At 43.1% G+C, this 26,025-nt stretch overlaps 2 protein-coding genes across 2 annotated transcripts; both read left to right on the top strand.

The window, feature by feature from the left end:
* Positions 1-1,804: 1,804 nt before the first annotated feature.
* On the top strand, positions 1,805-11,019 carry LOC139925774 (zinc finger CCHC domain-containing protein 7-like). The gene is made up of 8 exons (XM_071917283.2): positions 1,805-2,558; positions 5,800-5,852; positions 6,233-6,343; positions 6,894-7,064; positions 7,328-7,363; positions 7,756-7,860; positions 8,338-8,455; positions 10,002-11,019. The coding sequence occupies exons 1-8, from the start codon at positions 2,198-2,200 to the stop codon at positions 10,496-10,498; spliced, it is 1,452 nt and encodes a 483-aa protein (XP_071773384.2). The 5' UTR covers positions 1,805-2,197; the 3' UTR covers positions 10,499-11,019.
* Positions 11,020-11,558: 539 nt separating this feature from the next.
* LOC139925369 (E3 ubiquitin-protein ligase RNF38-like) lies at positions 11,559-25,819 on the top strand. The gene is made up of 12 exons (XM_071916723.2): positions 11,559-12,995; positions 17,105-17,157; positions 17,335-17,516; positions 18,374-18,806; positions 20,012-20,152; positions 20,500-20,688; positions 21,864-22,025; positions 22,351-22,454; positions 22,674-22,755; positions 22,856-22,977; positions 23,614-23,713; positions 24,614-25,819. Exons 1-12 carry the CDS (start codon positions 12,719-12,721, stop codon positions 24,674-24,676), a joined length of 1,908 nt encoding a protein of 635 aa, XP_071772824.1. The 5' UTR covers positions 11,559-12,718; the 3' UTR covers positions 24,677-25,819.
* Positions 25,820-26,025: the final 206 nt, after the last annotated feature.

The following is a 26,025-nucleotide window of genomic DNA, read 5'->3' as shown; positions in this document are numbered from 1 at the left end:
CTGAGATGCAGTGTTTCCCATATTGAGGCACAAAATCAAAATTTGGTCAGAGTATAGAAATGGATCTAAATCGATCTCTAATGCGCCTGATGTGCGCATCACGTCATGTCTGTAATTTGGAGATGTACAGACAGCAGACCAGCAGCATTAAACTCAATCCACAGAGTCTCCTGGTGTGAAAACAAAAGTGAAAATTAACATTCCACAGTTAGTAATGGGGATTTGTAGACAGTAACTCGTCTTCGCTGCGGTAGGTACCTTTAACGTTACCTTGTGGTATTCAAGTAACGTTAGTGGAATTAGGTAATTTAACCGTGTCGCAGTGCTTCAGTGCATAGAATTGAACACACGTGCCGTGTGTCTGTACCGGTCTGTACAGGATCTGTTCTGTTCTTTTTTGTCTACAGATCCAAACAGAGGGATTTGAAGCCCAGAGTGACTACTGTCCGCACCGTGACACCTGCATCTTCACTTTAAACCACTAAACCAGTGATTCTCAACCTTTTTCATATCAAGGACCCCTAATCTAGTCCACATTAGAGCCACAGACCCCCATTTGACGAGATTTTGTCTCTCAAACCCAAATCTGAGAATATTTTTATTGTTAGAAATAATTTTGTCCAGAATTCCATGACTATCTGTGTTGTAGGTAGAGAGATAACAGAGAAACTATGATCAAATAACTTCTTGTAAATGAAATAATGCTGAAGTTTAACAATTCATCAATTTGCTGAGGACCCCGTGGAACCCCCTCAAGGACCCCTGGTGGTCCCCGGACCCCACGTTGAGAACCACTGCACTAAACCACTTTCTCAATGTGCACTGCTTCATAGGTTTTTTGGGAAAAAAAACAAAAAAAAAAACATCAATGTGCTGATTAACAATATAGGAATAGAAATCAAACTTTATGTCAAAATGAGCCGTTTGCAGTTTTGTATGATAAAATGTAACCACATTCTCAGTCAACCATACAATATGTTTGTACAGACAGCTGTAAATGTATAATGCAGATTTCTAATTATCTTCACTTCATTATCCACATCACTATACACAGTCATAGGTTGTGTTGTAAATAATAATCTACCTTCTTTTGGACACAAGATTATTATTTTTAATCTCTATGGGAATTTAATTTCCTCTAAATAAATCAGATATAAAATATCCATTATTTGCTGCCTTTGTCTCATTCCTAGGAATTCTGCAGAACATAATTTTATTATAAAGTTATGTAAAATGATTCATCTTGTTTTGTCAGAAAAAAACTGTACAGTAGGGATGCACACTAAAAGGTATCACTATTAAGTTCCTCAGTACCAAAATCTGATGTTAAGAGCCATGTTTGATGATTCCAGAAAGTCTTTTTCACAGATAGAAAGAGGTTAGAGCTCTTTAATGGACAAAAAAATTATTATATCTCAATAATTCTACAATCTACTGAGCTCACCTATTATCCTGTTCAGTAAAATGAATAGATTGTATCCCTTGGGATACCTACCTACCTATTACATTACAACTATTATATAGCAACTGGTAAAAATAGTAATACAATAGGGAAAGTAGCGGACAGAATAGTGACTAGTGACTATAAGTACTAGTGGCTAATTTTATTGACTAGTGCATTTTAGGGAATACATGACAAAACGGCCAACCATAACACTTCCATGCTTCCTCTCCTTTGACATAAGGGACTCTGTTTCTGGGTCTGGGTTAGGTTTTGGTAGGCCAACATTTTCTTCCCAGAAACCCCGGGAAAGTGCTAACATGTAAACAACCATCTCAGCTGTGTGTCGGCGCAAGCGAAACTGAAAACGGTACGAACCCGAAAAATGTCAACGTCGTATACTAGCTAACGTAAATACTTTATCTTGGTTGCTTTGATGTATGTCGCAACTGACTGCCTCGGCTACACAGCTAGCTAACGCTATGTCAGCATAACTTAACCTGACCCACGTGTCAAGTTATTTTGACTAACTTCCTAGCTAGTTAGCACCTACCTCGACACATTTAATCTTTTCGAAAGAAGTTCCATAATAATAAGCCAATTGCTAGCTCCCGCAGCCAACCAGTTAGCTGACTGATTCACTACTAACGTACAAAACGTTGCGGTAAATGAGCTACATTAGCTATAGCTATTAAATACCAGTGAGACGTCGTTGGATGGTGCTGTTGAGCTGCACTTCTGCTTTTGTCAAGTTGGATGATGGACTATCCTAAGGAGAGTGAAGGTGAGGATGAAGAGAAAGAAGGCGGCAAAGACGAGCGGTTCTTTATCGAGGGCTCCAGCAGTTCAGAAGGTGAACTGGAGTTCAGGTTTGATCGCAGTAGCTCCAAAAGGAATCCACGGGCCAGCAGGGACTCCTCTCCTCCTCTGGTCCTGGCCTTCTCTCTCTCCACTGGCCGGGATCTGAGTCCAGCCTCCAGCTCTGGACAAGAGCAGGAGGAGCCCATCGAGGAGTGGATGATCCTGGGAGGAGAGGAGCAGGAGGGAGACACCAACATCCAGCTCAACCTGGGCTGCTGGAACAGCAGCAGCTCTGAGGATGACTCTGGACATGAAGGTGAGGATCGAGCTGATCAACTGATATTTCTCATCCAGGCCTTACTGCATTTTCTAGTCAGATGGTTCTCATTTTCATGTCACTGACCCCCAAGTAGACCCCAGGGACCCCAATTTGATAAAGTTTGTCCCAGCCCAATTACCTTTGAATTGTATGTGTCTACACTGTATGTGGGACATTAGAGCTGGGCGATATGGACAAAATTAAAGGATAAGCACAATAAATTCTCTTGACATTGATTTATAACTGCCAACATAAAATGATATGTTAATCAAATTGATGTCCATAGCATTGAACATCATGGAATTATAAAGTATGATTTAACTGCAATTTTCAAATAATTTCCCTGATTTGTTTCAGATCTCATTTTGTGACAGATTTTAATTAGTATTTGCTTTTAATCATTAATTTAGCCAACAGAAGTGTGTATCATGATAACTCAATAGAATTATTTCATCATGATATGATTCTATTGAAAGATGATGATATTGAATTATTGCCCAGGCCTAGGGGAGATGATAGTAGGGAGAGTGAATTACATTCTATAATTCTATTGAATTAAATTCTAGTGAAATTTACAGTAATAGTTCACCCAAAAATTTAAATTTTGTCATTATTTACTCACCCTTATATTACTTGAAACACCAGTGAAGTTTTCATGTCGACATCAAACACAGTGGCTCTGCATCTGCCTTCTGCAAAAGAACTGAAGTGGCTGGGGACCGGTTCTTTAGAGTTCCAAAAGAGGAAATAATACTATAAAATTACTCCAAACAGCTTGTGCAGCATAATCCAAATGTTCAGAAGCCAAACAATTGCACTGTGAGTCCAAAAGATTTAGTGCAAATCCTCACTAAAACTGTAGTGCACTTCCGCATGTTGTGTGTTTATGTTCTGCTCGATGTGAACATGTGATCTGAACCGGTGAACTACTCCTCATTTTGCTGGGAGCCCCCTCAAAGACCCCAACCACTGTTATTGACAGACAAAAGTGGAACTCTCAAAATTGACGCTAAAAGTTTTGCATATACAGCGGAGTTTCATTCAGACATGCATACAATGTAATTTCACATACATAAAGTTCAATATATTTTTTTTTATAAACCGTCATGTTATTTGAGTGTTTTATTTGCAGGCCATTTTTACACCATCTCACGCTCATGATAAATGGTTTATCTAATTTTATCTGTGGAAAATAAAGCGGATGGCTCAGTGTGGTGTTCAGCCTGCTGATATCATTGTAATATAATTTATCTCATTTTAAAGATATACCTTGTTAAACTTGAACATTCCATTACTTATATTGAGCTAGTAATAATATGAAATACACATTAAGAACACAAACTTATGATTTTTATGCATGTATATGATTTCAGAGCATGATCTGCTTCGTTAAAGTTGAATATTACATTATTTACACTTGGCTAGTAATAATTTGTCCAGACTAGTAGAAATTTCTCTCTCTGAGCCCAGTGGGCCGGTGCCTAAACCTGCCTATGGGCATCATCTGCGAGCTAGCCAACTAGTCTTGTGGCTGCGTTGCATTCTGGTCTATTGAGACTACTGTTGGTCTCTCTCTTCTTCTACGATGGATTTCCTCCTGTATGATTTTTCAATGGTGGTGCAAAACGGCAGCCACCAAACAACAAACTGGGCCCAGAAATGCAAGGTGCATCGCCAATAGCTGTTTATTAACCATGTTAAAGTGTTTTAGGGTGGATTTTGCTATTACATTAAAATCATGGGTGGTAAATTACAACAACCTCCTGGTTTTCTGATATTATGTCTTCGCTGCAGTAAAAACAATGAACACACATGAGAGCACTGTCCCATTATCTTTAGTCTCTGCACTTTCATTTTCACTCAAAGACAGAAGCTGCTGTAAAATGGAACAAAACATTCATACTAACAAACCAACTTACACTGCTAGCTCCATTATGGGTCTCAGCAGGACAAAACTATGCAACAGTCATACCATAAATGTCACATAGTGATAAAATGATAACATGACAGGTGTGAAAGTCCACTCAGTAGTTTAGCGACCGCTGAGTACACCATCAAAATCAACTCTCTCTAAGTGTGATAGGATGTGAAGAGGTGTCAGTGGATGTGCAGTTTATCTTTGAAGTCCTTGGACCAATTTTTGCATAACCTACATCTGCATTCACCACCATTGTGATTTCTGTCAAAACGTTGGCTGGTGACAGTAACTATGGTAGCAGATCACAGGACTGGTTAGTTTTAATTAAATACTCTGCACATAAAATCTGAACTTGGCAAGATTGGTTTCTGGTACTATGCACCTTATAATGAAACCGACTTCAGAGCACTTGGAAATTAGAATTTCTTGCCACCTCAATGATTTTAAAGCAATGATATCTTCACTTTTCCAATGATGTTTGTAATTGCTTTTTATAATGTATGTCCTAGTATGTTGCTAACTGTTTGACTGATGAATTTTTGTTTTGGGGTTAGCTATTCTTTCAACCACTCAACTAACTTGGGACATCTATTAGGATTATTTTATTGGAAGCGTCCTGTAGAGCATAAAAGATGAGTCCATGGACAATAATATTTCATAGACAGAGGAGTTCCCAGATGTATGAGTTCGACTGTGATGGAAAAATCCAAACGGCTAAAGATTAGTTCACAGATAGAAATATATTTCTGTGGATGTGTTTAACAGAACAACTGTACACAGATTTCTGCAAAACTGACCCTAATGGAGGCTCATAACTGCGGGAGTGTAGCTTCTTTTTTAACCGTTTTTTATCAGAGACAGTTTGCTTAGCACGCATGCTCTCTTTCAGCGATGCCCTGCTTCACATTCATAAAGATGCTTCTATTCACACCAGGGAGCCGGCCTGCAAAACCACTTCATCTTCTGCTGCCAGCAAGCCGCTCCACTGGAGCAGTTGCGGGGTTACATTTCTTGCTCCTTGCATCTCAGTAGTAATTATTATTATGGAAGGGTTGAGTGTTATTCATTGACCCTCTAAGCCCAGACAACTATGGCTCCAATCTATGGTTTGGGACCCAAAATGGGCTGCAAGCCTCTGCTTGGTGGATCTCCTGTTGCCAAGAGCTTTACTATATTTTTACAAGACTATTTCCCTGAGCAAGACTAAATTTCTTCTACAGTTCAAGAAATGTCGCTGCATGAGAGCCACACAAACCATTTTTTCTCAGTGGAATAAATGTATGTATGTAATGTTCCCCTTGTTCATTCTCTCCATCATAGATCAGAACCCCAAATCAGTCGATCATCCCTGGGCTGTATCAGAGAAAGACAAGGTAACACTCTGTCATTAACTATCCAATTTGCAGCAACACTATACAACAGTTAAATTATTCAGGGAATTATGTATCTGCTACTCCTATATCCAATCTCTGTAAATGTGCTGTTAAATATCTGTTGAGTAACAGTCAGTTTGTTTATTTGACTCTTAGCTTTTTCACATTGTATTGCCAAATTACAAGATTCAAATACAAAATGCTATACACATTTTGAGAAAAAAAAACTGAATATTTAAAAATAAATGACAGTGATTTGTAAAAAATGGCAATATCACATTTTGGATTTGGAACATTTTAATACCTCTTGGGGAAGTTACATGATTGTTTTTTTTTCATAATGTCTGTCTGTCATGTCTCTGTCTAATCATATCATCCAGTGGGGCGCTGACCAGTGGATCCCCAGCCGCTACTACACGCCTGATCATTCTTTGAACTGTCACAACTGTAACAAGACAGGACACTTAGCCAAAAGCTGCCCTACCCCCAAGGTAAAGAAACACACTCGGGGAGCTTGGGTGACAGTTACCCTACTCTTCTACCACATAATATACATTCACGCCGTCATTAAGGGGGTAATAAGTAAGATTTTACCGTCCCATAGCACAAAATGAAAAACAGTATATACACATCCCCATGACAGTTCCTGTAGAACCACCAAACAAAGAGAAAAAGAAATGTCCGTACACAGTATATTACTGTCCCTACTTTAATTTCACCCACACCTACTAGAACATCAGGTCATCAGGTGATGATGAAGCCGTGTTTGGGCGATTTCATTTTGTTGACAAGCAAATGACAAAGCAGTATTATTTTGCGTTGCGATGTATCACCTCTTCACTAGATGTTTTTGTTAGATCTCTGCTCTAATTAGCTTACTCATTCCATTGTGAAAATGTAACTTTTATATCTCTGTCCCTTACAGGCTGCCATAAGATGTTCCAATGTTGTTGTAATTCCTTTGTCACTTGTAGAGGTTGATTAAAAAGTCCTAAATTACTTAATACCCCTTTAGAAATCTGTGTGTGTCTGTATCCACAGAGGCGTCCCACCTGTGTACTGTGTGGGATCCAGGGCCACGTCCAGAGGGACTGCCCCGGCCGCCACTGTCCCAGCTGCGGACTACCCCCACACGGCCTCAGGCCCTGTCCGGAGCCTCCCGTATGGAACCAGCACTGCCAGCGCTGTGGGATGACAGGACACCTCTCTGACGTGAGTTTGTCTATTAGCCCCCAGGTCTGACGCCTAGGTGTGTTTGTGTTTTAATGTGTGCTGTGGTCTCGAAGAGAGCCGTGAAGGTGTTTGTCATTTGTGCGTTGAAGGATTCTGTTGCTTTGAGCTTGTGTGGGCTTTTTTATTAGCTGTTATTTGCTCTTGGCAAACGGTTACTCATTTTTCAGCGCGGTTTCGTCATATTTTCCCGTATTCTCGCTCAGTCGGGTAAGTTTCTTCTCCGTTTTCTTTATTTTCCCCAGGCCTGCCCGGATACATGGAGGCAGTACCACTTGACAGTGAGTTACTATGGAGTAATGGGAATAATGGAAAACATCTAGTTCATTGAAGTTTTTCCTAGACTGCTTGCTCTTTGTCGTCTCTCCTCATATCACCAGGGCTCATAAAGCTTCGAAGCATGGAAAGCTCTTTCTGGCTCATGATCATATGAACGTCACTGTTCAAAATTTGAGAATAGAAGTCATACCTGGACCTGTATTGATAAAGCTTTCAAGAACAAAACTCCTGATTTACAATTGTGGGTCGGATCAGGAGAAACTGGAGAGGATCTGAGGCTCCTCTCTGAAGAACTTCTCCCCCGATATTTTGTCTGGTAGATGGTGAGGAGAGACAGCATCAGCTGTCAAAGAACAACCTGTTTTACAACGTCCTTTGTTTGAGCTTTTTCCAGGTCCGGTTAGAGGTCCCCCTCAGGCCACGGGCTGACCACGCCCTCAAACACGTCAAACGCCCCGCTCACTGCTACAATTGTTCTGAGAGAGGACATTATGGCCATGTAAGTGAGCAGTGAAAGGAATCTTTCCCTATAGCTCTTACTCTTACTGTCGTTCCTCCCTATTCCCTTTCTTTTGGACAGTGGATAGTTTTCCCCTCTTCTGGTCTTCTGTTTCTCTAATGCTTAACCTTCTATCTCTCTCTATTTCTCTCTCTTTCTGTTTTACTTTGTCACGTCTCTTCTCTCTCTCCTTTTCTCTCCCCCTCTGTATGCCTCTTTCTACCATGCTCTCCCCCTCCCTGTCTGTGTATCTGTATTCATGTGGATCCTCCTTGTCCCTGCCCCTCTCTCAACCTCTTGCTCCCTCGCTCTACATCAAATCTCCCCCTCTCTCCTCTCTCCCTTTCTGTCGCTTTCTCCCTGCCTCTTTTGCTCTAACCCTGCCGTTCACCATTGATCTGCATTCGTCCTCCTCCTTTCTTCTCTCTCTTTATACCTCTCCCTCCCTCTCTCTGTCTCTCTGTCTGTCGGTGTCAGGAGTGCACTAGGAGGCGGATGGTCAGCGGGACGTTTCCCTCGCTGCCCTTCGTTTGCCACTACGACACCGAGGAGGACGTTCTCCAATGTCGCACCAGGATGCAAAGGAGAGCTAGAGGTGACACTGCACGCACACACACACACAGCCATGTATGGACAATGAAACACACTTATGAATGGATGATAATACCTGTGCATGTATACAGTACAGTGCAAAAGTCTTAGGCACCCTAGAATCTTTTATATAAATTTTGTCTTAGATGTTTATTTATTTGTTTTCTGCATTAGTATGTCAGTAGACTGCTCTTTATAGTATTTTTTTTTTATATTTATAAACTTTTCGTTTCATTATTTTTGAAAGCATCTTCGCTTTATGGATTTTTTTATGTGCCTAAGACTTTTGCACAGTACTGTATATGCATGAAATTGTCAAATACTGTTCATACAGCAGATAGATGGGGTCCTTGGTTCTGACTGGTTGAGTCACGTTCAACGCTGTTGTAAAATACCTGATAAGTGCACACCTTTGACCGCATAACAGCTAATTTAAATATTAAAGGTGCTCCATGTAGCATTTTAAAATCAGTAAATGATAAATAATTACCACAATAATTTTCAGACATTAGTATAATTACTGTAAACAGACGAGACCTTTGCTGAGGAGATTGGCCGCCTCTACCGGCCTCTACGCCGCTTTTTATATTGTGAGCCACCAGGTCGGATTTTGTGTGAAATCTGCTGAATTGCTTTAAGGCATAAAGGAAGAGACATTTTTACTTTTCAAGTAATACACAGCTTTATTCCAGTTCCTCTATTCTAACTGCGCAGTTTCACTACACCTCATCTGAATGCATAGTTGCTGTAGTTAAGAGCTGTTATCAGCTCTTATCCTTCTTCTTGCTCTTCAAAACAAACGCACATGGGGCAATGCCAGGGAGGGGTAGGAGGGAAGTAGCAACATCCTGTTTGTGACAGGAAGCAATGGGGTTTATTGGAAATGTTGTCTTAATTTTGATACACACAATGCTACAGCTACACGTAGCATTTTTATGTGCTAACCGAAAATCATCACTCATACTGCTACTTGTGTCGCTCAGCAGCAATGTTTAGTTACTTTGGCCCTCCTTATGACATGAGACCGGTCCAACAGGATTTTTTCAAATGTTTGATTTTAGTGGGCCCAGTCTGGCTGGGCTTGTGTGAAATCTGAGAGTGACGCTGGCAACAGCCAATGGGAGTTTAGTTCAAGAGTGAAGAAAAACAGAATGAACCGGAAGTGAAGTCCGTTTTAACAACAACGCCCACTCACATAGATAGTTTACATCAGTAACACTCCCAACTCCGCTTGCACTTCATTTGCTGTTGCACGATTTTATTTGGAGGAGTAAATCTCATATAAAATGGCAGCATGCCTGGAACAATCAACATAATTAAGGATTACAAATTAAGTGAAAGTCTCATACAGAATGCTTCATCAATATCCTTGTAATAATGTCACTTCAAAAAGCATTTATAATGTAAATGTAAACTGTACTTTCTGTTGCATACTGTTCTGAAATCACTGTAAACCTCTGCCTCTTGCGGCTTATTGCTTAAACATACAGGCTCACACTGATAGAAATATACAATCATGGGAATTTCATGCATGTTGTCTGTGTTTCCAGAGCTTGGGAGTGCTGGCTCCATGCCTCTCTCAGAGCACCAGCACCTGTCCGAACCAACGGGGGAGAGTGGTGAGGAGAATCAGCTGGCCCCGGGGAGGAGGCGGAGCCAGGAGGTGCGCAGCCGGGATGGCAGGAGGAAGACGTGGCCGGAGAGGCGCAGGGAGAGGCGGGAGGTGAAGAGGCTGAGGAGGGAGGCCCAAGCCAGACGGGAAGGAGGACTGCTAGGGCAGTCCAGGGGTGGCTCCGACGACGAAGACTGCCCCGCGGACCCCTTCGGGATCCCCTCCCACGGTCCCAGGCAGGACACACCCCCTCCGCAGAAGAAGACAAGGAACGAGGAGAAGAATGACGGGAGGAGCAGGAAGAGCCGAGAGGCAGAGAGATGGAAGAAGAGAGGGGGGTTGAAGCGTGGGGATCTGTACCCACGCGGTGACCTGGGAGCCACAGACGAAAACCTCCTTTCCCCCAAGCAAAGGGTGCGTCACCGAAGAAGATGATGTATGCCTGTTTTTTTGGTGGGACAGGTCCCGCAACCGCCTTATATATGATGGCCCCAGGAAAGGACCATAACCAGAGAACATAAAAAAATGTTTTGTATTAATGCCTCATGGTCTTTTTGATTACGATTCATTTTATCTCAACAGGACAAAACCTTTACAATAGAAGGATGTTTTGTATTTTTACCTTGTTATATGGACTGAGCACATCTATGACCAGTATCCTGGCTGTGCCACATTTTCCTCATGTACAGTTTATAACATATCTTGGCATATGCTATTACATACTACAGCTGTTATGTGGTTGAATATGTACCATGTGTTGTAGGGACTGACATGGAGAAGATTGTTTTAAGCCTTTTGTCCCACAATTGTAATGCTAGTTTATTGTAACAGAATATTTTTTGTCATGAAAATACTTGAAATTAGGTCAAAGGCACTGAGTTTTGATGGGCTGTTGTAATGAGTATTATTTATATTGGAAAAACAAAGTAGGACAATAAAACATGTAATTCCAGATAATGTAATGTAAATATTTTGTGTAATGAGAGAGGTTACAGTGTGTCGACATATGATTTGTGAAGACTATGGACTAAGAATATGGGAGAATAAGGAAAAAAGTAGACGAATAGCATATCGAAAAAGTTGTCTTGGATAACTATCATTGTATAATGTACTAGTCTCCCTGAAAAGCTGTATAAAGCCAAAAGCTTTCAAAACGTAGTCCTATAGTATTTCTGGTATAAAGCTGCTGAATTATTAATGAGCTTGGCCGCTGCCCGCGGTTTGCCAGGCCAAAGTAGTCAATTCAGATAACTGGTTGCTTGTTAAAATCGACCTCGATCGTTTGTAATCAATCAAATCTTAGAGCTACCAGAGTGTTATACCCGTGTGGCGTTTTCACGCTTGTGTATTCGTGTGATTTGCATATAACCTTAGCGGAGGAGTGAACTTCAAGATCTACAATCGTCGCATTTCTCTGTGATCGATTGAAAGCGACTGCGCAGAGATGTGAAAATCCCATTGATTGATCTCCACTACGCTCCCCGCTGACCAGAGAAAACACTCGATAGCGAATGCGAGAGGGGATTTACATTCGGCAAAAATTGTGCACCTTACTTATGGGATAAGGTATCTGTTTGCTTATACGGACTAAAGTATTTTGTTATTAGCACGGTGTACTGCTAGCTACCTCCATATTGTACGACGTTTGCTAGCTTGTAATGTCGGCACTGTTGGACTTGTTTTCCCTGCTAGATCCAGCTTCCTGTTGTTAGCCTTGGGCTAGCTAAGAGAATATCGACATTATGCTAATGAAAGGGCAGGTATAGTTAGCGAACGTAAAGGGGTGTAACGTTACTATCAAGAGTAGGTTACCCATTGCAGTTTAGTTGTAATTTAGTCACAGGCTTATGCTAATAACTTTGTTTGCCAGCCAGCTAACTGGGCAGCTGGTTTCCTTTAGTTTGCTAACGTTCGATAGCTAGCCATCTTGCTTGCATTGAGTTCTTGTGTGTTGAGGGATTGTAGTGTTTAACTCAGCTTTTGAGCGTTTAGCTAACAACATTCACTTCAGTCAGTTGCAATTGTTTGTAAACAAATGTCCCAGTAAACTGTTCACTCGAATAGGAAACGGGTTGCTTGCGAGTAATGCATACACGCCCCAAAAATACTTTTTACTGTGGGAAAGCCAGCCAGAGCTCCACTCTGAAAAGACAATAGAGAACCTGAGACTTGCTCAGCTGTTGTTCTGGCTACCACTGATATACCGAGTTAGGCTTAACTAACTTACAGAAAATACTGTTTTGGTCGGCTACCACTCTATTATACGCCGTGGATATAGAATTATTTGATGTACATATTTGCATTCATACGAGTTAAATTAAAACATTTTTTTCACGAAGTATCGGCGTGAACCAGCACGGATAGCGAGGGGAGAAGAGTGGATGTAGTCGATGCAGATGGTGCTTGTGCGACATCAGCGGGCTGTGCTTCTCTGAACCCTCCGTTGCTTCCAGCTATCTCGTCTTATTATATGAAAACAACGGCTTTAAATGCCTAAGAAAACAGTCACAAGAATTAGTCGGTAACGGAGATTACTAGGTGGGTAGAGAGACACGGAGACTCGGTCTGACGAGGGAGGTTCCTGCCCACGACAGTTAAACCTCCATCTCTCCAGCCTACCTTCATTACGTCCAGCTACCACCGCCCTCCTCAGCCATGGACCCCCCGAGGACTCGGTCGCGGTCTCGGTCTGGCTTCTATCATTTCGGCATGAACGGTAGTGGCGGAAGCAACGGCGGTAACGCAGTCGGTAACGGGAGCATGATGAACGCCAGCGGAGGGGTGAGCTACCCGCCGCAGAGCAACCCCGGGTGGGCACCGCACCACGGAGGTCGGAGCTACCCGGAGAGCCAGCAGCACACCCAGGGGAGCTACCTGTCCGCAGGGGCGCCGCGCCACTCCTCACACGGAGCTCACAGACACCCCGGGGCCGGTAAGCAATAAGCCTCAATAAATAGGGCCTGCTGCCCTGCTAGATGCATGATCACACACACTCACAGCACACAGCCCCTGGGGGAGGGAAGCAGACCGTTGGCGGTTTAACAGGCTTGCAGACATGTAAATAAAAAGGCTGGGTCCTTTCACTGTCAGCTGTTGCTTTAACAGCCAGGCTTCACGTCAGGTGTTGTAGTGGGGGCTCTGCTGTAGAGGTTTGGATAGCATTTAATCAGGTAAACTGGGCAAACTAGGTTCCTGATTTTTGCCTTGTACGTCATTGCCAGGCTTTATCCTCATCTCTGTGTACAGTGTAATTAGCCTGACCCTCAGTAGGAATGTGAAACTGTATAGTGCAGGGTTCTCCCACAGATTTTCTATCATGGTGGTGCTGGAAGACTGCAAATTACATTATGTTACTCCTCCTGAAGTAGCAAGGTAGTGCAGCAGCACTAAAGAAATTAGAGTTAATTAAATTGGAATTACAATTAGAGTTGATCATATCCAACAATGTGTAGACAGTGCATGAAATTAATCCATCAGCAGGTGGATAGGTGGAAGTAATGCAGATTCAGATTGGAGTATTGATGGGTAGCAAGGCCTTTTCATCTATCATCAGATCAATGATGTATGCCATCGCCTAGTGACTCAAACAGCCTACAGTCTTTACAAGACCTATGTATGAGAGGAATCTGTTTAAAGATCAAGTTGGAGCTTTGAAGAGAGCCTTGAAATGGCTTGAGATGTCTGGAAAAGAAAGAGCCCTTTCTTTCTGGTGGTGCTATGAGCTTTTTTCAGATTGTTCATTGCTGTGCAGCAGACAAGCACAGAATAGTATGCTCTTCAGAGCACTTCACCACTAGGCCTATCATCTTTTAAGCTTAAAAAAAAAAAAAAGTAATGCTGTTCAACCTCTTAACACCAAACACAGTTGAGTTTGGGCCTGGAGATACTATGTTCCATAAGTTGCCCCCCATCCCAAAAAAGACACACACAGCTCACATTTAGTGGCTGAGATACAACAGAGTAAAAATAGGTTAGGCATAGCAGATTTAAAGAGCTGTCAGATGACAAAGGCACAGAGGAAGGAACAATGGAGTTGTGTTGGCATGTTGCTGGTTTCTTTACTTTGTCTGTCAGCGCTTTCAACAGTGACACCAGTCTGTCTAGTGTTCAGCAGGTTCCACTTGCTAACCTTTGGAGAGAGACTGGAGAAACAAGCCATTATACCACAGTGGATTCCCCCAAAGGCAAAAAAAAAACTCCCCATGCAATGAATGAATGAATGCAGGCTTTTAATGGAGTCCTTTTGTAATAGCAGTACTGTTGCCATCCAGACCCAAAATAACCCACACAGAAGGGATTCACACATGCGGTACACACACACACACACACACACATACATACACACACACACACACACACATACACACACAGATACACACACACACACAGATACATGCACACATGCTTCCCAAACTGAGGCACTACAAAGGGATTTGTGTGGATGACTTAAACAGTGCATCTCCCAGCTGTTTGATCCTCCTCCTTGCTCTTAGCAGCTGCAGATGCCTTTTCCTCAACACCCGGGGTCTTTGTGTGTGTGTGTGTGTGTGTGTGTGTGTGTGTGTGTGGAATAAGAGTCAGTGTATCTTGTTTGAGTGTATTATAGATTTCTTGTCTGTCTGTGCTTGTTTGTGTTTGTACGTCTCAGCATTTTATGCCTCTTAACATCACTTTAAGCGGAATGTGTCTGGATTGGATTTGGGGGTGCTGAAAATGTGTCCCTGTGCCTGCTTCCCCCCCCTCTATCTCTCCTCCTTTGTCACCCACCTTTCTCTCTCTTGCTCTCCCTCCCCACTTTAAAACATAAACCCACCAAATGACTTGTTATGAACTGGCCTAGCTTTAATAGTGCTGCTGGCATTAATAACTTTATAGCAACCAGTTATTATAGATGCAGCAATACTGTTACATATTGGGTCGATGCTGAGTTAAAATTGGGTGTTGGTGTCTGAGAATTCCCTGAATACCAAAATCTTATATACAGATCCATGTGTAATATTTCAAAAACCAAAGTAAAGCATTTCATTTTTTGCTGTTTCACATGTAGAATAATGTGAGATCTCTCTACAGCATATAGGGGGAAAAAAGGATTGTCTCTCCATTTTTGGCCAGTCACTCCCAAATAATGGTTTAAGTGTTTATAGTTCAGTAAAAGAAAAGGATCAAATGGCTACTCGGTGTCAGCTGATACTTAAAGTTTACTACTCTCAATCGATTGTCGGCGGCGAAGAAATAGTGTCAAGCTTCCCCGGCAGCCATGCTCGGAGCAAACAAGGCCGTGTCTGGTCGCCAACAGAACCCGCCCCAAACTCGCCCGCCATCCCCTCTCCTATGTCTCGGGGTGAATCGGCATTAACAGGCCTAGTTCTTGTCAAAACACATGGGTGGCTGAAGCCTGGCACCCTGGGGTCCTCCCCAAGTTGGAGGCCTAAAGAAAAGGGATGGTGGGCGAGTAAAGATTTAGGCTAGTGTATCGGCCGTATCCCTCCCTGCCTAAGCTCCAGAAAGTCAGTCACTCACCAGCCGCCTGTCCTTCTGTTCTCCACAGCCACAAGCAGGGCGTCTTTGAGCTGTCACTCTCTGCAGACTTCACATGGCTCCGGAGTGGCGTCGCAAAGACACGAAAGAGAGAGGGGGGGGGCACTTTTAGATCTGTTGTTTATGAGGAGGCAGAAGGGGCTGGTTGGACGAGGGAGGCATAGAGGGAGAGGCAGAAAGAGGGAGTAGAGAGAGGGTTTTTTGGCGATTAAAAGGTTTTGGGGGGCCTGCTTAAAGGAAACTCTTGTCAGCCGAGTTCAAGGACATCCTTCTTAAGCTGTGGAATTGTTTGTGCGCACGTGCAGCATCCAGATTACACATGTGTGCCGTCAGAAAAACAACCGGGAGAGCATTGTGTGTTTTTGAGATTATGTTTATGGCATTACAGCTTTATTCACAGATGTGATTTTCTCACTTTTTCCCAGTATTTCAGTTTTTTTGGACACACAACTCCCATTCATATCTTCAAGGAGATTACTGTTATCCTGCTTTTATGTGGCCCATTTTTTTGTGGTACTCTACTGATCCCCAGGGGAGAAAATTATCTTTTCGCTTGTATGGACGAGTAGGGTCAGCTACATAACATCGCTCCTGTAGCTGGTAGGAATTCAGTGCCTTGCTCAAGGACTCTTCAGCAAGGCAGATGCTTGTCAACACTGGGGTTTGAACCCAGGCCTTCTGGTTAACGGTCTGGGTCCCTAATCCCTACGCTGCCCTGCTGCCCCTGTTTATTGGATAGTATATCATGGTGGATAGTATATCATGGAGAGCGTGCTGATGACGTGACGAGGGTTGTGAACCGGATTCAAACATGCGATGTGTGCCCTAGCTTGCAGAGCCAACAGGATGCCCTCAAGTGTTGTACATGTTTGATAAGGAGAGGACTGTGTGTGCCTGTGTGTGCGAGTCAGCGCGGGCATGTGTGTGCGTGTATAACCAAAGGCAGCATGCTTTTCATGTTAGATCAGAGGGAATGATTTGTCTGTGAGAGCTGGAGAAGATGAGAGTCTAGTGTGACATCTTCCAGAGATGGCTTCCTCTCTTGCCTGCCTGTCTGAAGCAGGGAATTCAAAAGGCCGTTTTGAAGCCAGATCCTTGCTGAGGACAGGGGACTGTAGCACTGGACCCAGCTACAATCAACATGACTGCCTGCTTAGCATGAGCTCAGGCGCACATTTTTGCTCTCACTGTAGAAGCTTGGACACAGTCTAGTTTAAATTAGAGTCTTTTATCCCAATGCTGGTCTTCTAGCCTTTCAGTCTGTGGTACACTTCAAGCAAATGGGCTAGCCTGCATCAAGATGCCGACTTTTTAGACATCTGATGTGATCTTGGAATGGAAAATAAAATCAACTGCGAGCAGCTGTCTGTGTGTTGTTGCTGGTTTATTTCTGTTGGCTTAGCAGGCGTATGTCTGTGTGTCTTGTGATGTTGATGTTTTGCTCAGCCCTATCTGATCTGAGTTTGTGTGATTTTTTTTTTTTTTCTTTCCTGTGGCCTGCAGGAGGAGTGCTACACTTTCATCCAGATAATGTGTGCAGTGAGGATCGGGACAAGGTGAGTATGAAAAATGGCCACTGCTTGTTGCCTCGGTGTGCACTCAATTTGAATAGGAGTTGAATTTCAGCTTTTTCTCTTTGTCATTCATGCTCACTCACTTCCTGTCTTTTCTCTTTTTTCCTGACCTCCTACCATCCCTCTCGTCCCCCCTCCTCCTTCCATATATCTGTGCAGATGGAAGACAGTCCGAGCCCGAAAAGGCAGCGTCTTTCCCAGCAGTCCATGTTGGATCTAAGCTCTGCCCCTCCCTCCACTCCCTCTTCTCCCATTCGCCCCTGGGAGCTGCCCCCCAGTCGCAGACCACACCCCCACTACATGCCAGAGAGATGCCACACGCCTGTTCGCAACCGTCGCAGGTATGTGTGTTCAATCATTCAATAGGTTTTGATGTTTTTTCCTGAAAACAGGATACAAAGTTTACATGAGCCAACTCAAAAACAAAATACTTGGGGATATAGAAATAGCAATGCAATAGTGGTGCATACATGATCATGTTCAGTGATGCACAATTCAGTTTGCAAGTATTTGTGGATTTCTGTTGACTAAGATGTGTTTATTTAGGCTAATTTCAATATACGAGTTTCATTAAAATGTCAACAAATCATAATGAATTCTAGTCCCAACCTGCCCATCGAATGTGTCAAAAACAGCATTTTTTTTAAACAGCAGATTGAACTGAACGCATCACTGGCTCCTCGTGCCATGGTTCCATAGACTCTCATTCTCCGATGCTCTCGTGATAGTCTTCTACTAGCCTGCTAGTTTGTTGCTGCCGGCATCATGGCAGAAAACACTCCCGACAGCCTGACAAGGATATCGCTACTCCTCCTAATTTAATTAGCAATGTTTGGAAGATATTTGGATTTCCCTCAGTAAGAGGCAAGACTCACCCAGTGATTTACTCTTCCCTCTTGCAAATTTAAAACAAAACATCAACCCAAATCTTTTCAAGAAATTGAATGACGGAAAAAACACATGTCGTAAATCAACTCTGGATACAATTTCATTGCACCCTGCTTTCATGTGTCAATATTATGTAAATTTCATAATTAATATTCACATTTCAGTTGGATTTTACTAATTTCAGTCAATTCATAGTCAAATTAGATTTTTAAGGGCAATTGACAGCCCTCGTGTTTATGATGATGCAAATGACAAGTAAACATAACTCTCTCTCCCTCTTCCCTATTTTCCCCTCTCTCCCCCACCCCAGTCCTCCAATGAGGCGCCAGCGCGGCCGAAGGGACCGCCTGACCCGCCACCACCACCACGCCCACAACAACCACCACCACTACAACGGCAACAGCAACCACCACCACCACCCCAACCCCCACCATCACCACCACCACCACCTGCACTCCCACCACGGCCCGTCGCCGGGCCACCAGGACGAGAACTACCGTCACCCGGCTCCCCTGCAGAGCTACCCCCCCTACAGCCAGCAGCCTCCCCGGGGGCCGGGGCCGGGACCCGGGCCCGATGAGCGCCCGGGCTACCACCCCCCAAACCTCTCCCCCAGACCCCTCCATCAGTCACCGAACCTGTCCCCCAGGCTGCTGCACCCTGCGGCCCACCCACAGCACCCGCACCCCCACGCCCACCCATCCCAGCAACAGAGCAGTGTGGTGCTGGACCTCCACGACCAGGTGAGTAGGATAGATGATGAGACTTTGTTGCTAAAAATTATGTGCAAAAAATGCCAAAAATATGCTAAAAAAAAAAAAAAAGCACCGCTGGCTAGCAGCTGCAGTTTTACAGTTGAGAAGGCTTTTTAAAAATTTATTTCATGTAAACATTATTCCAGTGTGCTTCTGAATCAGAATATACCATGCTGATTGAAAGTTTGATTCTTGAAGGTAGAGCTAAATGTCTCATTCCTGTGTAATTCATGCTTGTGAGTGATGTGACTATTGAATCAGTTGGGTGTCCAAGTATTTATATAATGGGACACTTTTAAAATAATGGCTTGTAAAATGTCAACTCAGCTACTCATAGGCATATTGGCTCATTTGCGACTCCAGAAGAGTTGGACTACAGTGTGAGTATGAATATGTTATAATGTTATTTTAATTTACTACAGTGGTCTCTTTGATCTTGAAAGGCATAGCTTTACCAGCAACTGGGTTAGATGTGGTTTCTACATTGCCCGTAGTTTATCACGGGATATTCATCATCACAGTGTAGGCGATGGGATTCTGATAAATAATGTGGGCCTATGTTTTCGTAAGTCTAGCTTGTTTGCCCTTTTTAAAAAGACATATTCAATAATATGATTCGTTTTTATTGGGCAATTTCTCCCCATCATATTATTTCTTCAATGGCCTACCACTCTCTGGTTACTCTCAGTATAATTATTCACAATGATATTTATATCTAGAAATGAGTTAACTTTAGAGTGAAATTCAAACACTATATATTATGCAAATTGTGGTGTGTTTCTCATTTGGAAATCATTACAATATCAATTGAAAGTAAAAGGAATTCACTGAGATTTTAGTTATTTATCAACCAAATTCACATCCAGAATTCATATCCACAATGTGCCAATTCAACATGGAAAAGTATTGCACTTTTCTTCAAAATAGCACTCTAATGGCTAGACTTATTCCACATGCTCTCAAGTGCAGATATTACAGATACAAAGCAAAACTCTGAATCATGAACGTCCCGGCAAAGATAGAAAGAACGCCAAAGATAAATCTGTGATCTCAATACTGATGCATGCAGTTTTGTTATGCTCCATTTGCTCTCTAGAGCATGTGGACTAAGTCTTATGACTCCAGCTCTTCAGCTCTAAATCAGAGTCTGTGTGTTTGGGTGATGACCTTGGCCCTCTGATCTCCGTATTTAGGGTTCAGCTCCCGTGTCATATCCTGTGTCTCCTCCGGGGGCGCCGCCCGGCCTGCCACCACGCTCCGCCCCGCAGCAGATCCCAGCATGCTCGGTGGTCTTCAGTGGACAGCACTACCCCGTCTGCAGCGTCCCCCCTCCCGTGAGTGTGTTTGTTTGTGTGTGTGTGTGTGTGTGTGTGTGTGTGTGTGTGTGTGTGTGTGTGTGTGTGAGAGAGAGTTTCAATCCAGGTGTCCAGTTTGGTCAATATATTTTTATTCTTATTGTCTTTTTGTCAGATAGTACAGTCGCACATTTTGCTTGTTTCTGATGAGTTTCCTGTATTTGATGTCTTTTCAGTTAATCTCTACCTTCTTTATTTTTATACTTGCTACTGATAACTTGGCATCAGCTATTTATATTTCTGTATGTGCTTGCATAGGTGCAATGCAAAAAATACTATGGCCAGCATGCTTCACACAATCTTTCCACCTGTTTGCCATCCCCTAGGTCCTCCAGACCTGTTCTGTGCAGCACCTACCCATGCCCTACCCGTTCCCATCGCTGCTCTCCAGTGACCCGGCCTTCCTCCTTCCCCCTCCCCACCTGCCCCACCCTCCCCCGCACCTTTCCCACCACCCACCTCACCTACCCCAGCCTGGACAGTTTGGACCCTACCCGACACAGCAGGCTCGATCGGTGAGTGGGAATATATGCGTTGTGCTGTGTTGACCATGAAGCTAGTTTCAGCCATAAAATGACCTGGTTTGGCTGGTAATGTAGGATCAGATGCAACTATTTTGAGTGTTGACAAGTATGGTATATAATTTTGAAAATAATTGCCAAGGTTTGCAGAAAGAATTATCCTCCACTCAGATTTCCTCTGCATCTATTAGGGATATGCACAAATCCATTTTCTCATGATCGGCTATTCAAGGCGTGGTCTTAACAAATATTCAAATATTCGGTGCGTGTCAAAATTTACAAAGACTAAAGCAGATTCCATACAAAAAGAATCCCTTACATCACTTTCTCCTCTCAGAGGTACTGATCGGTTGCATATCTTAAGCAATCATGTCAGCAGTGAAAGCAAAGATTCCCTTAGTTACACTTCTGTCACACTTCCAAGGCACACTTGCACAAATGTCATGCCAGTTTGGATTTTTCCATCTTCTTAACTTGTAGAAATAGCTGGATGCTTTCTGAGATGATTCAGCATTGTTGTCGAGGAGCCATGGTACGACGGCTCTGTTCCACACACCTTACACTGAAGTGGATTGTGCTTTACTTCCTTGAAGTTTGCCCACGCTGGGCTTTTTCTGTGGCTTTGATAATGACATAATTGCTACCGAACGCAGCTACCCAAAGATGAGTACAAAGCAAGCCAGAAAGCATGGAGTTTTTTTTTTTGTTTGTTTTTTTTATTGACACCAGAAGCCCTGTAGCAGCTGATCTACAGCTACAGCTCTTACTCCGCCATTTGAGCACTACAGTTTAGTTCTATAGCGGTAAAAGTATTTTAATGACATATCTCAGTATTTTTAAAAATAAAAGGTTGATGGCCAGATAACAAAAGTCTACATTGATCATTGCGAACAAATGTTCGAATATAATTTTTTTATGACGCATCCTTAGCACCTATTTATTGGTTGTATTGGGGTTTGATATTCTTCCCTCCACCGCACCCAGGAGAGAGGGCAGTGAAGTGAACATTTATCTCTGTAATCTTGTTTGAATTGATACCCAGTTGCTGTTATTACATACAACAATATCAGAATCTCTTTCAAATACCGTGTTTAAGCTCAGACTGTAACAGTATGTGTTTCTCTGTTCCATCACCCTCTCCTCTCTGACTTCATTTCCTCCCTCCCCAGCCGTTACAGAGGATAGAGAATGACGTGGAGCTGCTAGGAGAGCACCTGTCTCTGGGTGCGGGGCTCCACTACCCCCCCGCCGCCCATCCTGCCCTCAACCCACACTCCACACAGCTTCACTTCCTCTCCCATGATCCTCTGCCGCAGGAGTTCTTCGGAGTGGTGAGCAATCCAGTCTTGTATTTTGTTTTTTTTCCGTGGTCTTTTCTCAGCTGTCAATGTTGAAGGAATGCATTGTTGCCTCCTGCATTGATGGCGTGAACATATTTAAAGCGCAATTCCTGCCAATTTCAGAATTAACAAAGTTCAGAGTGGTGAGCAGCATCTATTATTTCTTTTTGACAGTGTGGAAGTTTAGCAGGAATGGATTATTGCCTCCTTTGAAGAAGCATTTAGCAGTTCAGTTTTTTCGCTCTATTGATGCAGTAGAAAATAAAAAAATCAATGTAAATGATTTGACATGTATATGTTATCGATCGCCCCCTAGTCCTATCCCAACTTCATGCCTCGGCGTATCCCAGGGCGACGCTACCGTTCGCAACAGCCACTGCCACCTTCGCCTTACCACCCCAGCTTCCTGCCTTACTTCCTGTAAGTACATCATTAAATTGTATAAAAACAAAGCATAAAAAAACATCAAAGGCACAATGGATGCACAAGGACTATGACTTGGATAATTGGTCAGTATTGCAGCAGTCTAGTGTACTATAGGGCACTCACTACAGTGCCTCACTCTCTACAGTAAAGCTTCATTTGCCCCTTTGGTATATTATAATCCAAAAATTCTGTCTTAAATCTCTCCCTCTTCAGTTCGATGCTGCCAGTCCAGCCCACAGGTCCCGCAATCAGTCTAGAGCTGGACGTGGACGATGGAGAAGTGGAAAATTATGAGGTTTGTCTTTATCTGTGTTGTTTTTTTTCTTTTGTTGTCCTTGTCTGTGTAGTTATTGGATGCAGAAATCTGATCCTTGTGTCCTTGTTGTCTCCCACAGGCCCTCCTGAACCTGGCAGAGCGCCTGGGAGAGGCCAAGCTCAGAGGATTGACCAAGGGAGACATCGAACAGCTGCCTTCCTACCGGTTCAATCCTAACAACCACCAGTCTGAACAAACACTGTGAGTACCGCCCGTTTACAACCACCAGGTCATCACATGTTAATACAAAGTTAGCTTTCTGAGTTGTTCTTAATGAAAATTGAGTTTTAGCCCTCCAGGATCGCCTGAACAAGTGGAATTTGGTAGAATTACAGTTTGACTAATACAGCTTAATGATGTATAACAAGTGCAGATTTTGTATAGTCCATTGGCATATTTTTAGCTTCAGCTAGCTAGCTAAAAACAACTTCAGAACACAGAAGTGCAAATACCAGCCATAATCCATGTCCAGCAGGGTTGTGAATTCTGATCAAAAAGTCCTACTTTTTGTATTTCTAATAGTATACATCCCAAAACAACTGATGATTTTTCCTCAGATGTTGACATGAGTAGTTACAGCAGACAGAGAAGCTCTTTCTGAATACAAGAAGAGGATTGTAGTAGTTACGGTGTGAAAGTTCATAGTTGAGTTAAATTTCCACAATAGTAGAAGTTGAACTTCCTTTTATGCAGAGGATTAAGGTGTCTGACACCTGAATGACCACAGTGCCATGGGGAACAGAAGGGGCACGGGTGTCAAAAAGCAACCATGTCTACTTTAAACAACATGTTTCTGGCGTGGTGGTGCCTTGCCTCATAATAGCTGTTGTGTTGCAGGTGCGTGGTGTGCATGAGTGACTTTGAGTCCCGCCAGCTGCTGCGAGTCCTGCCCTGCAGCCACGAGTTCCACGGGAAGTGTGTCGACAAGTGGCTCAGGGTGAGTTCACCCACCGAGTCAGAAGGGTGCTGCGGAGCCCGCTGACTCACACCGTCCGTCTGTAACTCGTATACAAGCCTTGAGTCAATCTACGTCTTATCACGCATTGTTTGGAAATAGACTTGAGTCTCTCAGCTGAACTGTCACGCAACAGTTGCTTTTGCAGCGCCAAGGACAACACAGGCCAACGGATGATTTTCTGGTGTTGAAGTCTGTTTTCTGCATGTTCATTGACCAGGCAACATTTAGACACTGAACTTGCTGCTCATCTCTTTGAAAAACACTTCTTTATTATTTAACACACACTCAAACTATGTACACATTCAAGGAGTGACACAGGCAACTTCTCTCGACTGTAGAAGAGTCTAGTGAGGACCTGACTTCCTTTCGACAGTTAAATCTCTTGGATTGAAAACCACGGGATTGTAAGTGTCTAAAAGCCCCTGGATTCAGCACAGAGAGAGTCTTCAAAATCTGTAAACTGAGCTGAACCCCAAGACAGGAACATCTGGTGAAGCTGTAGACATGCCTCGACACGCGATTTTCCCCTGAAAATGCTAAAATATATCCGTTGTTTGCCCTTTTCTAAGAGGCACTTGAACGGAGGACACCAGATCCTTGTGTTAACCGAAGCGCGGCCATGTGATGTAGAAGCATAAGCATGGCCCAAAGCCACAGCGCAGCATACTTTGAATCGGGTTATATAGGATTTCAAATCAAAACAAAGCATGTCAGTCAAATATCTAATGAACTAAAAAACCATAGCAGAAATCTGAACAGGGGAATGTAGTATTGAGATTAATCATTTTTAGGATTGTGCCTTCATCTGATTCAAAACCTCCCTCTGACTCTGAAGTGCCTCTCAACTGAAACCACCTCGTTTCCCCTCTCTGTCCTCAGGCCAACAGGACGTGTCCCATCTGCCGAGCCGACGCCTCAGAGGTCCAGCGAGACTCGGAGTGACCACAAGGGGGAGCCAGACACTCCTAACTGTCCGTCAAACCCTTTCAGCACTGCCCCCCTCCCGACATAAAGACACACTCGTGCGTGTACACACACCCACACACACAGACCATCCTCCTCCCTCTGTGTGTAGCACTTTCTACTCCTTCCTTGTTCTTTAATGCTTTGTTTTTGAATTTTGAATATGCCCGCTCCCTTATATTTGATCTGATTTTTGCCAGTTTCCCTCAGTTGTTTTGTGTCTTGTCATTTCCCTCCTCTCCTTCCATCTGTCACTCGTTCCCCCTCTACACATCAATGCACACAAGCCCTCGCATCTCTCAGTAGCTCTGAATGGCAACCTGCTTGACCCAACCTCTGACACAGACTTTGCTGAGTCTTCATGCTGCAGCGGTGTGTGTGTGTGTGTGTGTGTGTGTGTGTGTGTGTGTGTGTGTGTGTGTGTGTGTGTGTGTGTGTGTGTGTGTGTACATGCACTGCAATTGTGCAAGCGTTCGGTTGCCCCTATAATTCTGGGCTTTGGTACATGCCTGTGTGTGAGTGAGATATTTCTGGGTGTCCTGGAGCATGCCTGAGTTTCTGTTTATGTATCAGACAAGAGTAATGACATCTGAGAGTTTCTGCTCTCATGAGCGACTGACTTTACTTCCTGTTTGTACGTGTATGCACTGTCTGTACGTATGCATACTGTGTGTGTATGTGTGTAATAGACTTTAATCCTTTTCTCTAGTTTGACACTAAGGGTCCATGCTGCCACTACGCTTCTCGGTTGCCTGATTGATCCGTTTGTTTTCATAGATCATATTATTACTATTATTATTATTATTGTTATTATTATTACCATTATTACTATTACTATTATTATTATTATTGTTTGACCATTATAAGTGATTGTTCTTCTGCCTGGCAGTTACCTCATCATTCCGGTTTTGGTCACCGTTCATTACACGCTTCACTGCACTCCTTTGAAGTTAAGCACATTATATATTTTTATTTCTTTTTCCTTTACTGTCCTATCATAGATGAGTTTGTCCGTGACTTTGCAGTGGCACATGTGTTACATATATACATATATCTATATATACTGTATAAATCTATGAATATCTGTATACCAAATAAAAGGCTTGATATGAACTTTTTAAACTCACCTTTTTGTACAGTTTTTTTAAAAAGCAAATTATGACCTAGTGAAACAAGTCAAGTTTGGTTGTGCTGGATTTCTCTGTGTTAGACTTGAAGTGGTGGTATATTATTAAACATGGCAATGCACACTCATGTTGTGGCTGGCTCCATCTTTTTTTGTTTTTCAAACTTTGGTCTTGAAGTGCGACAGCTCCAAGCTGCCACTA

This window comes from Centroberyx gerrardi, chromosome 16 (genome assembly GCF_048128805.1).
Source record: "Centroberyx gerrardi isolate f3 chromosome 16, fCenGer3.hap1.cur.20231027, whole genome shotgun sequence".
In the NCBI taxonomy this organism is placed as follows: Eukaryota; Metazoa; Chordata; class Actinopteri; order Beryciformes; family Berycidae; genus Centroberyx; species Centroberyx gerrardi.
The sequence above is the reverse complement of the archived record's forward strand: the minus strand, read 5'-3'. Positions and strand labels throughout refer to the sequence as shown.

Excerpts from the sequence above, each read along its gene's own strand:
- LOC139925774 (XM_071917283.2), top strand. The coding sequence starts at position 2,198 with ATGATGGACTATCCTAAGGAGAGTGAAGGTGAGGATGAAGAGAAAGAA. Across the intron at positions 7,065-7,327 it reads TGACAGGACACCTCTCTGAC|GCCTGCCCGGATACATGGAG; the intron begins GTGAGTTTGTCT and ends TATTTTCCCCAG. Across the intron at positions 7,861-8,337 it reads AGAGAGGACATTATGGCCAT|GAGTGCACTAGGAGGCGGAT; the intron begins GTAAGTGAGCAG and ends TGTCGGTGTCAG.
- LOC139925369 (XM_071916723.2), top strand. The coding sequence starts at position 12,719 with ATGGACCCCCCGAGGACTCGGTCGCGGTCTCGGTCTGGCTTCTATCAT. Across the intron at positions 20,689-21,863 it reads CGACACAGCAGGCTCGATCG|CCGTTACAGAGGATAGAGAA; the intron begins GTGAGTGGGAAT and ends CTCCCTCCCCAG. Across the intron at positions 23,714-24,613 it reads GTGTCGACAAGTGGCTCAGG|GCCAACAGGACGTGTCCCAT; the intron begins GTGAGTTCACCC and ends CTCTGTCCTCAG.